This window comes from Schistocerca serialis, chromosome 3 (genome assembly GCF_023864345.2).
Source record: "Schistocerca serialis cubense isolate TAMUIC-IGC-003099 chromosome 3, iqSchSeri2.2, whole genome shotgun sequence".
NCBI classification, from domain to species: Eukaryota; Metazoa; Arthropoda; class Insecta; order Orthoptera; family Acrididae; genus Schistocerca; species Schistocerca serialis.
In genome coordinates, this window is record NC_064640.1 from 620,710,204 (window position 1) to 620,725,967 (window position 15,764).

General features: G+C 36.3%; 1 protein-coding gene across 4 annotated transcripts in view; it reads right to left on the reverse strand.

The window, feature by feature from the left end:
• Positions 1–557: 557 nt before the first annotated feature.
• The window catches only part of LOC126470510 (solute carrier family 41 member 2-like), a 481,647-nt gene continuing 466,440 nt past the window's right edge, over positions 558–15,764 (reverse strand). For all 4 annotated transcript variants that reach the window (XM_050098407.1, XM_050098405.1, XM_050098408.1 and 1 more), the window contains 4 exons: positions 9,779–9,926; positions 9,059–9,264; positions 3,947–4,095; positions 558–1,805 (listed from right to left, as the gene is read on the reverse strand). In XM_050098407.1, the coding sequence (XP_049954364.1) occupies positions 1,629–1,805; positions 3,947–4,095; positions 9,059–9,264; positions 9,779–9,926 (680 nt within the window). In that variant the 3' untranslated portion in view covers positions 558–1,628. The remainder of the gene's footprint in view (positions 1,806–3,946; positions 4,096–9,058; positions 9,265–9,778; positions 9,927–15,764) is intronic.

Sequence of the window (15,764 nt, forward strand, 5' to 3'; positions counted from 1 at the left end):
CAGACGAATTATCTGTTTCTGTAATGTGTTCAACATGATGGCAAAATGTTGATCTCCCCCTTTTTATTTATAACCGTCAGTATATGAATTGTACCTAAAATTAACTGCTTGGCTGCATGTATTCAGTCATTACAGCCATCTTTCATTCTCCTCTTCTTTCCATATTTTGCTATGAATAGTGCTTTCCTTACTGTAAATAAGATGCTGTTTTGTACAACTGTGGTTTTTAGGACCTCTCTGCAAGTATCATAATACTTACTTTGTTTCACAGTGCCAATCATTGAAAGAGAATCCTGCAAGACACAGGATTTAATGTAGTTGTTCTCTATGAATTATATTATTTTGCTTGTGTGTGGATTACCACGTAAATGTAATACTGAGGAGCAAAGTTACATAAAAAATCTTACATCAGATGAACCAAAAAATCATTGATAGCTAAATGAAATATTTCAGAGAATTTGATGTAAGTTGCAACTGACATTCTTAAGAGAGATGTCGTTCATCTAGGCTCAGTAATTTTTCTGTCTTATTTACATGTGACAGTCATTTATTTGGACGATAATGAAGATACATGAATTGCACTTCCACAGGTACAATTATCACAGTCAGTGACTCAGCATTGTAGCTGAAGTACATAAAAAGTTATTGTTAATAGTATTATTTTGTTGATGGTAACAATAATGATTATCGTAACTTTGTGGCCAATGAGTATCTCAAATTCTAAAATGCATTACATACTTACTTACTTTATTACATACTTTATGGCACATTATTTAGGAGAAAATAGACATTTGATGCAAAATGATGACATTTAGACACGCAGCCTTCTCTTACTCTATACAACTCAATAAAATTTTTGTTATGCAGAACAGCTTTGGTATTATGCACCAAGTAAATAACAATTTGTAGTCACAATTTTTAAAATGTATGTTGTTAATTACACTGATATGAGTGCATTATTCAAGCATTGCAAAAATATTTGGCAAAGCACTATTAGCTGCACATTTCAGAAAAATTGCATTTGGATTATATGTCACGCTTTCTCAATTAAAGAGAAGGATGTAAACATAAAAAAATGTTAAATAATTCAGTCCTTACATAATACTGTTCTTTGTTGTTTATGTTGTCAGACATAGCTGGATACACTGTTACATTCTTCATGGAATCAAGTATGATATTTGGCTTACCCTATGCAATGTCTTCACAATTATAGTGGAGTACCTCTTATCTTAACTACTCAGTTCAGTATTATCTACAAACGATTAATGCAAGCTACAAATGATTCAGTTTACTTTGCAACTGTATGTTGAGAGATGCTATTATTAATATTGATGTTACTTCTCTCAAAATGGTAATTGCACCTCATCTCAAGCATTTTGTACTTCATACCTACATTAGCAACTATGTGCTAAATTGTTCGGAGGACAAGCATGCTGTTTTTAAATTTGCCTACAATTTTCCATGTAGCAGCAGTAATATTGAATTGTGAGTGTACATCACATGTGGAGGAACATCGTTATTTTAACAACTATATTCAAAGTACTTTGGATACAGATGTAAAATGTAGTGTTATCCATTAATATGGCCATAGCATCTAGAAAATTTTCTTTCTCTAATAAGTACAACGTTTAACCATTATATGTTACATGCATAGCCTGCAAGAAAGCAAATGCCAATGCCAGGAATGATGATCCTGTGAGATCACCAATGGCAGTCAGAAACGGTATAGCAGAATTATCTGGGTCACTTTTCCATCTCCACATAATATGCACGAACAAGTGAGCCAAATATAACAGCAGCATGACCTGAAAAATACAGAAATTCTTTATAAATCATGAAAAGGATTTTATGTTAGACAAAAATACTATTTACTCTAAAAAAATGTATTTCCTGTTCCATTAGAAGTTATATCATTCCATTAGAAGTTATATCATCAGCAGTGTCAGACTATAATAGTTGTGATTCTTTACATCTCTACAAACAAATACTTAATTCATTCACCTTTTCGGCTCAAATCTGTATCATCATCTGCAAATTTAGTGATTGCTTTCATGTAAATGGCTGTTTCATTTAGTGAAGCGGGAAACAGAACTCTTATGAGAAACTTCTGTTTCTCAACGGGTTAAGAGTATGGTGGTAGTTGTAGAGGGGCATTACTATTCTAAAGCTCAAAAAAGCTGTTATATTATGCAGTTCTACTTCTCATTCATAAACTTTTTTCTACTTCAGACTGCTGACAACCATGTTTTGGATTGAAGACGTAAAATTTCTCAATGTGTCAGTCCTTCTTAATCACAGTTTCTCTGGTTTATGATTAATAATTATCACTATTCTCAGCTATGAATGAATGAGGCAAAATCTTGTTGTAGCCTTTATGAAATGTACAGCCATCTTAAAATATTCCACAACCTTCAGAGTGTAAGTTTATTAGTTTTTTTTTTTTTGACACAGTTTGTAGTTATACATTGTTATGTGTTAGCAATGATTGTAAAAGGAAATGGAGGCTAATCGCAAGGGGTATAACTGAAAGTGGCTACAATGGAACAGATTTCAATAATTTATATTGCAACACCTTGAGAACTAACAAATTTTTTCATCTTCCAAAAGTAACTATACAGCATTACAGTAATAATTATTCACTTGTGGACTTTGAAAATAAAATGTTTTCTGTTCTTAGAGCAGCATTTATGTGCAAAGGAGTATTGCATAAAATATCAATATTCCAAAGCAGTTTGCTATTACTGAAGCACTATTTTTAAGACAGCTCAGTGGTAGCACATGTAGGTGTATTTATTGTTACAAATAATTCTCATGGCTTTGCACCCGTTGTGAGTGTTTCAGTTTCATTCTCCTTTGGCAGTTACAATGTTAACTCAACTGACTGCTTTTATCATATGGCTGCACAAGGCTGAGAAACTCAGTTTCAGACCTTCCCTCATCTGAGAAAATCTGAGGTAGCCATTGGATGGAACTCAGGATCATCAAATCAGCAGTTAGCAATGCTAACCACAGTGCCTCAGGGTGGTCATTTTGTTGTTGAAACTTGTGTTAGTTTATGTGTTGATGGTTTCTCCAGAGAAACAAATCATTTTTCTGAGTGCCTCTATGTCCAGAACTCTTCTTCATACTGAGTGAGGTACCTCAATAGTAATGGCTATTGCCTCACTTTTGGAAGAAAATGAGTCCAGTCCCATTGAGCCACCCAGATTTAGGTTTCTCCTTATTTCCCTAAATCACTTGAGGCAAATGTCAAGGTAGTTCCCTTAAAAAGGACACAGTTAGTTTACTTTCCCATACTTGTCAAGTCCAAGCTTGTACTTCCTCTCCAATGGATACATAATTTATAGATGTGAAGCTCTGACCTTTCTTCTTTTCATGCACTAGAATTTAGAACAGTTGTAGACAATTGTCAGATTAAACTAATGCTGGTAAGCAGTATATTTGAATTATCCACCTTTCATTATGACTGTTTTCTTGGATGCGTTTCTACCAGGCACAATAAAAAAAGCTGATGTAGAAAGAGTAAGTCTAGAGTAAAAACAGCATAATTTGTAGATGCTAATATAACAACGGAAGTTTCAGGTTGTAATATCAACAATGTAAGGAAAAGACAGATTGCTTCACATAACCAAGCACACATGATCATCATCTCTGTTAGCTTGGTCCAGAATGCTGGTCCAGTCTGCTGGAAATAGAGGTCATGTGCATGAGGTGTGCTTGCTTGTGTGAAAGAGTGTGTGTCATTTAATTGTACCTGCCTGCAACTTAATATGTAATCTTTACAGTAAGTAGCAGTCTATCTTTTCCTTACACTGCAGATATAAATCTAAGTTATACACAGTGGTAGAACTGTCTACTAGTTGATAAGACAGAGAAATGTTTGGTATCATCATTCAAATAAACAGTTCTAGTGTAGGAGGAGGTGTTGATATCATAAAGTACTTACTTGCAACAGACTGGCAAATATGTAAGTGAGAGCAAATCTGTAGTCAATGGTGGTTTCACCGGCATGGAAGAAATCAGCTATAAATACAAAAATTGATTGTCCTATGACAGCCAGAAGTATCAACAGCCTTGCAGTGGCAGCATGTGGCACTGAGGAAAAGATACAAGGAATATAATAAACTATAAGTCATTCATCATTGCTTGGGCTATATTTATGGAGAAATAAGTATAATTACAAATGAAATATATCTACTATAGTGCTCTATTTGTTTGATTTGCCAATTTCATGAAGGTCATAACACATAAACATAGGAAATTTACTTAAATGTTGCATGTGTAGTTCATAATGGCATTAGTCCTACTTCATCTGAAATGTATGTAAAAATGCATTACACACAATAAGATCTGCAGACAGGTAAGAAAAGAATTTGCTATGCCAATGTGAGTAAACAGTGTTTACAAAATGTCAAAATGAAATTCAAGGCCTATAAATCCAGTCTCATAAAAGCTACAACTTTGGTTTAAAATCAACACAATGCAATTTCTCAAACCCTTGGCAGCTGAAAGAGAAAGAGCAATTGAAAGTAAACTGAATACAAGCAAAATGTATAACCAGTCATATGAAGCACCTGCAAAAATAATCTGTAATTATCAACAGTTTGTGGGATAGAAGGCAGTATTAACATTAATGGAAAGTGACTAAGAGTACATGGTAAAAAATAAATCTAAGATCACAAGAGAGAGGGCTTGGCACAACTTAAAGTGTGGATGTGTAACTGTTTCTCAGCATTTTCATCTTCCAAGTTACATATAGTTAGCAATTCTTTAGCAATATGGTTTGCATTCTGTGATATCATACCCACTGAGAATTTAATTGATAAGAAAAAGCTGTTGTTTTGGATATATTATCCAAAAGCTCAAAAACATTCAAAATCTCAATAGAATAAGTGCAAGTGTGTGTCACTAAAATGCAGTTGTTGCTCAAATGTACTGTGCTCCTAAAATGGCATGACTAATGACCTCAGCAGTTGAGTCCCATAGTGCTCAGAGCCATTTGAACCTAAAATGGCACAAAACAACTAGGATTTATTTTATGAGCATAACATAGAGTCATAGGAGCAATGACTTACATGGCATGATTTACAACTAGAAAATCACCCATCAAATACTTGAAAATGGCCAAAGTCCAAAATTGTACAATCGTACATGGAAATGAGTGTTTGGCATCATTGGCCGGGAGGCCCCTTAGGGGGCAGGTCCGGCTGCCTTGGTGCAGGATGGGGATGAAATGATGATGAACACAACACAACACCCAGTCCCTGAGTGGAGAAAAATCCCCGACCCAGTTGGGAATCGAACCCGGGCCCCTTAGGATGGCAGTCCATCACACTGACCATTCAGCTATCGGGGCAGACACAGTTGTACATGAAATCAAGAGAATGGCAGCTGAAGGTATCATGAAATCTTGCAAAAAAAGTGTTGACTACGTTGTGTGTGTTTTGCACAGAGTACGAGTCATGTGGTAGCAGGATGGTTTAGCTATGCATGACTAATTCAATTTAATTGCAAATGCTAAATTTCATTTCTCAGCCCAATTTCCTTAATGAAACATCATCTATTCAGTTCAAAGCAGTTACTGTTGGGAAACCAAGTTATTTATGGAGATTATCAGTATCTTAAGTTGTGAGGGCATACACTTGCCAGATGGCTAACCATGTGCATATCTACAGTACCTCTCTGTCACTAAGTAATTAAACTGTTACATGACCAATTTGCACTGCCTGGTTAGATCTGTGGTATTCCACTACTAGTCTGAGCTGTGGAGTACTTGAGCCCTGAAGCTGAATTTCTGCACGTGATGTGAGCACTGCATGGGCCATCATACATTCTGGTAGATGCATGTTTCTCGTAGCATTATTTTATGGCTGGGTGAGGGTATTATTTCAGGAGGTATAAAGCCTTCCGCAGTATTATGGGTAAGATCAAACATTTGGTAATATGCAGTGCCAGGGTCTTTTTCTTCCTTCCAGGGTTGAAGGCATCCTACTGGTGTAGCATCTGTCCTGGCTAGAGATTGCATGGCTAGCTCTTGGTCTCACAGTCATCTCCCACTAGACGATGTGTCATCAGCTTCCACATGTTCCTCTGTATGGCTGGTGGCATGTCATCCACATTTTCCTAACACAGACACACCATGTGGCTTGGAGAATGTGGTATTTTACCCACTGTGAATGTAAACAAGAACTGTGGCACTGTCCTGTTCATAGATTAGCCACAGTTTAGCATGGATGGTGATTCCAGCTGTTTGTTGGTGTAACATGCCTGTGAGACATGTACTGTGGATAGAGTCTAATGTGATGGTGCTGATGTTCTCACCTGTGGTGGAATCATGTTAATAGCACATACATCATTGCATGTGTTTTCTAGGAGAATATGGCAGCTACAGTCTACAGAGGTGACATTCTGGAATGGTATGTGCACTTTATTACAGGTATAGGATTTACCTGATGTATGATAATGCTTGTTGGATGAGTACCTGAAACAAGAGGGTGTCAATCATCTTAAGTAAGCATCTTGCTCTCTGGACGTATGTCTATGTGAGCACATATGGGATGCTCAAGGCAAAAGTTCTGGTGACCTAACACTGGCATGATGGACTGTTGCTGACGTCCTGTGGTCAGTAGCCCCTGTGCTAACATACTGTATGTCACTGTCAGAGGGATGCCAAACATAGTAAGTGCCAGATACTAATATCACTATATCACGTGTCAGAACGTCGCAAGGGCCCATTTTGGAGTATGTATCATTGGCATGTCTTACATTACTTCACAGTTCTGAAAGATTTCTTAATTTATAGACCCAAGTGTAGTTTTCTACTGAGTGGCTTTCCAGACACTGTTTTTGGCGAGCTCAAGTCTTACTTTTATTCAGCTGCTTTACAATTTATGTAGTTCCTCTGTCTTCTTTCTTCTTTAGTATTTTCATATTTATTTCTCTTAATGTTTTGTGAACCATCTGTAACATCTATTTTCCCCCTTTCCTTCTCTTCAATTTGTTTTAGTCATAATTATTGCCTTTTGCTTGTTTCTTTACAATAATTCATTAATTGTGCCCATATATGCGCTCACGGTTTGGTAGTATTCAATTTGTTTGTTATTGCATTCATTATTAATATTCTAATATCTGACTTTTGCATTTATCTTAGTAAATCCTTCGTTCAATGCAACCTGCATCCCCACATAAACATGTGCACAAAATAAATATTAATTACTAAGTAAAACTTTCTTTCATAGAAGCCTTCTATACATTATGCTTGGAAGTCCTCACATATGTAGTAGTTGTAGGTTAATTCAAGGTGGAGAGGGAAAGAAAGGAAAGGAAAGGGAGGGGATCATTGCTGTCAGCTGCATCAGGACATTATGTGTGATCAGCGCTGATGAGTGAAAATGTGTACCGGACTGGGATTCGAATGCAGGATCTCCTGCATACTAGGCAGGTGTGTTAACCACTGCATCATACAGGACACAGCATTATCACAACTGCACAGACTATCTCGGCATGCCTCACAGCCAATTCACACTCCCACTGGGCACCATCTATCTGCAGCTCCTATCCATTTCCTCCATGTTCGCTACTCTGAGAGTCCCACAGGAGATGGGACAAATTTGTGCATCTGCACTGAAGAAGGTGGATCCATTGTACAATTAGGTGTATCAATTGTATGAATGTGTGATGTCTGTTCTTATGCACATGTCCATAAGAACAGACACCCCACATTCAGATACAGTATTTTCTCATTGTCACCAGCAGTTTGTCCCACATTTGGTCCCATAAAGATACCTTCGCTTGCCTCTTCTTGCACAGCAGTGTACGAGATCACAAAACATTCAGTCAATAAGGAAACATTGATTCTGAATTAAGGACACCCAGGGTTGTAGTTGGGGAGGGTTGGGGGGGGGGGGGGTGTCTATTAAATTGAGTTCATGTGGTCAGAAATTGTGAAAACATTCAAAAAAGATATCTATAGGAGAGTGAAAATAATCCATCATCCACTCTTCTGATGATGTTATCAAGAACTGCAGTATCTTGTGCAAGAGTAAAAACTTGGTTGAATGAGCATTCTTCAAGAGATTAGGGATTTATACTTGTAAAGCCAAATAGACAAGAAATATGTTAAATGAGAAAATATGCTTACTGCATAATTAATGCATTCATCAATAATTTCGTAGTATGCTGGCTAATATACACTCTGATCATGACATATCTTACTGTAGCATATTTAACTACATTGAGCCCTTTTTTCCTTCACTGAACTAGTCTTTATTAATAAATCATAAATAACATGCAACTCTTTGTCCAGTTCCAGATGCTTTCCTCAATACAACTTTTTCCACTCATGCATGTTTTTTGTGTTGATAGCAAAATTATTAACATGCTGCAAAATAGTTAAGAATAACAACAGTTATCCACCAAGTGTAGAATTTGTATCTTTGATTCCAGTCTATGATCACAAAAAATGTAGTTATGAGGCTATTGTTTCAGTCTGTTGTGAGCATCTTCAGACCTCTTTGAAACATATTTTAACATAATAAAGGCAGAGAGGCACTATCAAGAGATGTAAACAGAATTAGCAAGGCATAATTAAACAGAACTCATAATATGATACAACGTAAGCCACAGTGCTGGCAGAGTCATAATGTGAATGGCACTACTAGTGCTCTGCAAGCACTCTGGCCTAGTTAGCATCATATTATTAGTTCTGTTTGATGATGCCTAGCTAATTTTGTTTCTGTCTTTTGATGATGCCTCTCTGGCTTTATTATAGTAGGATATGCTTAAAATGGTGCTGCAGATGGTCACTACAGACTGAAATATATAGTCTGACAATTTTTGTTGTCATATACTGAAATAAAGGTGGAAAATTCTATGATTATTAGCATTTACAGACAAAAATTGATGTATTGAGAAATTTTACTGAGGTCCTATATGAGTTCCTGTTTTTGTTAATGCAAGCACCTAGTCCACATTATGTGCTAGATAATGTCTGTTGTAACTGTATTCTCCATTCAATTGCTCAAATTTAGATAAGATATTTTTTAAAGTAATAACTTACATCCTTTGAAAAGAGCTGACCATGGCCAAACCCATAATTTAGTATGTGGTGGAATAATTCCTTTGAGTGAAGTCTTATGTAGCATGGTGGAGATGCGACTAGCTTGTACAGACACAAGGTTGCCACCAATTCCATTAATTATTGGTTGAAACACAACAAAACCATTGAACATTTGGTAGACAGAATTCATGACAATACCACCAAACCTGAAAGATAGTGAAGGGAATATTTAGTCATTATTCTCAACACTGTATGAATCTAAATACTAACAAAATTATACCAAACTATTCCTTTGCTTATTACTTATTCATTACTCCCACAGCCCCCTGTGTAATGAGATAAAATCTTGCTTATTACATATAGGAAAACCATAATGAGCAATTCTTACAATAAGAGTTTGACAACTTGTCATTGAAGGATGAACATCACTATGTCTCTGTTGTGTAATTTCAGTTTGAAAATAACAATTTGAGAGTGCCATCTGTACTGTTGTCTAAATTGTATGAATGTTACCATGACAACATAAGAGAGAAACTGTTACTGGTTGATCATATTCAGATAGTGTGACAGTTATTTATTCATTTATATTCCTGTACAGGTTGGCAACAGTTATTGTTATTGTTCATGATGATGATGAATAATCATTATTTCAATGAAACATTTTATAATCTGCCTTTGTGGTATTACAGCTACTGTAGTCACCTCATACTTGGAACTTACCCACTGATTAGAAGAGCACCAAGTACTGGAACCCATCCAGAATACAGAACTGGCTTTGTGTACTTGTTACGGTACACAACGTATATCCATACTGGCAGCAACACTAAGTAAAATCCAACTACAGTAGCAGATACCCAGGGACTGACATCTGAAAATGGACACAAAAAGAAAGAGATTACTGATTAGTAGTTGAAACTAAGTTAACTTATGACGAACCATAATACAGTGTTTATTTTATGTTAACAATATAGGAAAAGATAGATTGCTACTTACCATAAAAGTGACATACTGAGTTGCAGACAGGCATAATTCAAACACACTTACACATAAGCTTTTGGCCACAACATTCATCATAAAAAGAGAAACAAACACCATTCATTCACACAAGCAAGCACGCCTCATGCACACATGGCTGCCAATTCTGGTAGCTTGGGCAGAAAACTGCTGGAGCTGGCAGTCATGTGTGCATGAGGTGTACTTGCTTGTGTGAATGAATGGCGCCTCTCTCTTCTCTCTCTCTTTTCCTGATGAAGGCTGTGGCTGAAAGCTTATGTGTAAGTGTCTTAATTGTGCCTGTCTGCAACATAGCATGTTACCTTAATGGTAAGTAGCAATCTATCTTGTGCTATATTGTTGTTATTTGGTTACACCAATTTCAGTGTTCGGGTCCAATGAGGAGATAATCACAATTTTGAATACAATAGGAAGTAGTAGTTCAATTGCAAGTGAAGTATGATAAATTACCAGGTAATTCTTAACTTTTGTGTGTGTATTCATTTTCTTTCACCAGAATTTTCATAGTAATTTGTAGACTATAGAGCAGAAATTTATCCTTACAATAAAAGCATCTTTGTCATTCCGATAACTATCAACTTTTACAGTAGTCCTCTTTGTCTTCTGTTTGAAGATTAATCGTTTTTAACCTCAGTTTTGTGTTTGGTAATTCTCTGACATTGCATTCTCTCTTATGAAACTGATATTTGATATTACTGGATATTTACACCAAATATATTACATATGTAACATATATTTCATTATTTATTTTCAAAATGTATTCTCAACAGCATTACAGTACAATTAGCACTGATGTTTCTTTTGACAATATTAGTGAAACATGTCTGGTACAAATATGAATTGTAAATTTCAATTACTACACAAGAGAAAATAGCATAAACCCAGTGAATTATTATTATTATTTCTTTACTTTCTCAGACGTTAAGTCTGGTTAAAAATGGAAAGTGACGCGAACCTTGATCAAGCGTCACTTCCTTTTAACTGTATGGTATATGTTATATTGCATTTAGGAACTTTCGGGTAATTGAACATGTATCAATAATTACAGATTTCTGTAGTTGTATATATAAGTTTGGATGTAACTGAGTTGCATTGATGTACTGGTGGATATTGTGTGGTATGACTCCTGTAGTTGATAGTATAATTGGTATAATGTCAACTTTATCCTGAAGCCACATGTCCTTGACTTCCTCAGCCAGTTGGATGTATTTTTCAATTTTTTCTCCTGTTTTCTTTTGTATATTTGTTGCATTGGGTATGGATATTTCGATTAGTTGTGTTAATTTCTTCTTTTTATTGGTGAGTATGATGTCAGGTTTGTTATGTGGTGTTGTTTTATCTGTTATAATGGTTCTGTTCCAGTATAATTTGTATTCATCATCCTCCTGTACATTTTGTGGTGCATACTTGTATGTGGGAACGTGTTGTTTTATTAGTTTATATTGTATGGTAAGTTGTTGGTGAATTATTTTTGCTACATTGTCATGTCTTCTGGGGTATTCTGTATTTGCTAATACTGTACATCCGCTTGTGATGTGATCTACTGTTTCTATTTGTTGTTTGCAAAGTCTGCATTTATCTGTTGTGGTATTGGGATCTTTAATAATATGCTTGCTGTAATATCTGGTGTTTATTGTTTGATCCTGTATTGCATTCATGAATCCTTCTGTCTCACTGTATATATTGCCTTTTCTTAGCCATGTGTTGGATGCGTCTTGATCGATGTGTGGCTGTGTTAGATGATACGGGTGCTTGCCATGTAGTGTTTTCTCTTTCCAATTTACTTTCTTCATATCTGTTGATGTTATGTGATCTAAAGGGTTGTAGAAGTGGTTATGAAGTTGCAGTGGTGTAGCTGATGTATTTATATGAGTGATTGCTTTGTGTATTTTGCTAGTTTCTGCTTGTTCTAGAAAGAATTTTCTTAAATTGTCTACCTGTCCATAATGTAGGTTTTTTATGTCGATGAATCCCCTTCCTCCTTCCTTTCTGCTTAATGTGAATCTTTCTGTTGCTGAATGTATGTGATGTATTCTATATTTGTGGCATTGTGATCGTGTAAGTGTATTGAGTGCTTCTAGGTCTGTGTTACCCCATTTCACTACTCCAAATGAGTAGGTCAATATTGGTATAGCATAAGTATTTATAGCTTTTGTCTTGTTTCTTGCTGTCAATTCTGTTTTCAGTATTTTTGTTAGTCTTTGTCTATATTTTTCTTTTAGTTCTTCTTTAATATTTGTATTATCTATTCCTATTTTTTGTCTGTATCCTAGATATTTATAGGCATCTGTTTTTTCCATCGCTTCTATGCAGTCGCTGTGGTTATCCAATATGTAATCTTCTTGTTTAGTGTGTTTTCCCTTGACTATGCTATTTTTCTTACGTTTGTCTGTTCCAAAAGCCATATTTATATCATTGCTGAATACTTCTGTTATCTTTAGTAATTGGTTGAGTTGTTGATTTGTTGCTGCCGGTAGTTTTAGATCATCCATGTATAGCAAATGTGTGATTCTATTCTGATCTGTAGCCTGTGTTGCCACGCTGGTTTTGTGCATTTCTTCTGTGTGTTGGTTGGTTCTGATCTCTGCCTAGTGTGTATATTTAGTGTAGTGAGTGCTCCTATATAAACAAGTAGTTGTAACTCTTCCATAGTTGTGTTTTCATTTATTTTGTTGTGTATGATTGTGTTGATAGTTGTTATTGTTGTTTTGACTTGTGGGTTATTTGGCGGTCTATGCAAGATTGGTCTAATGTCTGTATTTGTGTCTTTGTATTCTATATATGTCAGCTGAAATTCTTCTTCTATATCTAACATGTGAGTCACTTCGTGTTCTATTTGTGCTTGTTCTGGTGGCTGTCTTAAGATTTCGTTTTCCTCTGATTGTTTAATTGATGCATGTTGTTCTTTGTTTGTTTGCTCTGGGATGTTTGAGTCCATTACTGTATTTTCTTCTTCTTCTGATTGCACATTATTTTGTTCCAGTATTTGTTGTACTTGTTGTTTAATGTTTTCTAATTCTGACTGGGGTATCCTGTTATTTTTGATTATTACACGGATCTGATCAGCTAGTCATTGTTCTGTTAAAAATTTTAATTCTGGGTATCTGGTAATAAGTGTTGTGTATACTTGTGATCTGTATCCAGTTGTGTTGGTTCCTAGGTTTGTTGCTTGGTAATAACAGAACATGAGGTGTCGATTAACTTCATCTGACCATCTCATCCTCTGTCTTTGTTTTCTTTCTAGGGTGGTTGCAGGAAGCATATCCTGCAAAACACCTCTATTTGGATTTAAATCATTTTCCAGTTGGCTAACAGTGTCGTTACCATTGTGGGTGGGCATAGGGTTCAAGTGTCGTCCCCGACCATGACGGCGCTTGTCCGAGGCTTCTTTAGTTCTGTCCTGAACCAAGTAATCACACTAAAAGGGGGGTTAGCCCTATTAGTGGTTTGTTCTTTTCGTCGCCTTTTATGACTGGCAGAACATACCAGAGGCCTATTCTTTTCCTGGGCCTCCACGAGGTTTATCATTATTATTATTATTATTATTATTATTATTTTTTTTTTTTTTAAATTTAAGTGTGCTTCAGGGCCTCATTGGCTTAGTGCTGTTATTGAAAATACAACCTTCATTATTTTAAACAATGGGGAAGTGCAAGAATTACAAATTGAAACATTCAGTGTTCAATCCATAGCCAGTCCAAGAAATTTTTTCTGTTATTTAGTACTTTGACAATGATTTATCAATGTGAAAACTGCGAAGTTGTATCATGGTGAAGCATTAAACTATTCAAACCAACTTTAGCTTTGTGATCAGCTTTAAATATGTAAGTAGTTTCTTCTGTTGTTCCCCAGAAATCTCCTGTTCAGCCCAAATAACTAGTTCTATGAACAGCCATTCACAAAAATACTTTGGAAGCTACAAATACTTATCATGACTGTCATGTCATGCAGGAGTAGATTACCTTACATAATAGAAAGTGCTCATAATAAAAGTAAACAATCAATGCAACTGAAGGAGTTATGTCTTCCTGGCACTCGAAATGTATGTCACATGCTCTACAAACACACAAGGAAACCTGTGCTGCCTCATTCCTAGGCTTGCAAAGGTGGGAAAGTCAAAAAGTCACTTCATATGATGAGACAGAGTCAATAAGAGAACAATAGAAAGAAATATGTGGAAGTTGCAGAAGGAAGTATAATGTTTTCAAATCTCAATAAGTTAATCAGCCAGCTACAATGAGTCTATGCAACCATAGCATTCAACCCAAATCCCACTAAAGCCCCATTTTTGTTGTTGTCTTACTACATTGATTTGTTTCACCTCTTGAAGATAAAAAACTTAAAGATCGAAGAGATCATGCTTTTTATGTAAGATATTCAGGGCATTTCATTGCTCAACATCTTGTCCAAAAGCCTTCAACTTCAATGACCATCTGCATCCTGTGAGGAAGAGAGTATATGAGGTAGGCAATAAATTGACTGTTTTCTAGCACCTCATCTCAGGTTGTCAAGGTGATGTTCCAAAATTTGCATTGGGTTCTTGACACAGTATCAGGCTAGTTCCCATTTGGTAAAAGAAAAATTCCCTGTAGCAGGCTGTAATGTAAACAGTCTTTATTTAAATCATGCAGTTAGATAATTTTGGCAACTTTTCGTGCTAATTCTGACAACTTTTCATGGAAATGAGAAGTTGTCAAATTAGCTAACTGCACGATTTCAATAAAGACCATTTACATTAAAGCCTACTATGGACGATTTTTTTTATTAAACACTTAGAGGCTGTGGATCCACATGGAAAAAAAATTTTTAATTTCCATTCATTGGCCTCTCTCTCTGCACATATATTATTATGGCGTTGAAGTCTGGGGGAGGAGAAGACCAGTCAAGAAGAGAAACCTTATTCTTTTTTTGCAAACCACACCTGCATGTGTGTTCTGGAAACAGATTGCCCACAAATGATATAGTTGTCACACAGGACAGCTCATAACGTTAATATACAGGGCTATTACAAATGATTGAAGCAATTTCATAAATTCACTGTAGCTCCATTCATTGACATATGGTCACGACACACTACAGATACGTAGAAAAACTCAAAGTTTTGTTCGGCTGAAGCTGCACTTCAGGTTTCTGCCGCCAGAGCGCTCGAGAGCGCATTGAGACAAAATGGCGACAGGAGCCGAGAAAGCGTATGTCGTGCTTGAAATGCACTCACATCAGTCAGTCATAACAGTGCAACGACACTTCAGGACAAAGTTCAACAAAGATCCACCAACTGCTAACTCCATTCGGCGATGGTATGCACAGTTTAAAGCTTCTGGATGCCTCTGCAAGGGGAAATCAACGGGTCGGCCTGCAGCGAGTGAAGAAACGGTTGAACGCGTGCGGGCAAATTTCACGCGTAGCCCGCGGAAGTCGACGAATAAAGCAAGCAGGGAGCTAAACGTACCACAGCCGACGGTTTGGAAAATCTTACGGAAAAGGCTAAAGCAGAAGCCTTACTGTTTACAATTGCTACAAGCCCTGACACCCGATGACAAAGTCAAACGCTTTGAATTTTCGGCGCGGTTGCAACAGCTCATGGAAGAGGATGCGTTCAGTGCGAAACTTGTTTTCAGTGATGAAGCAACATTTTTTTTTTTTTTAATGGTGAAGTGAACAGACACAATGTGCGAATCTGGGTGGTAGAGAA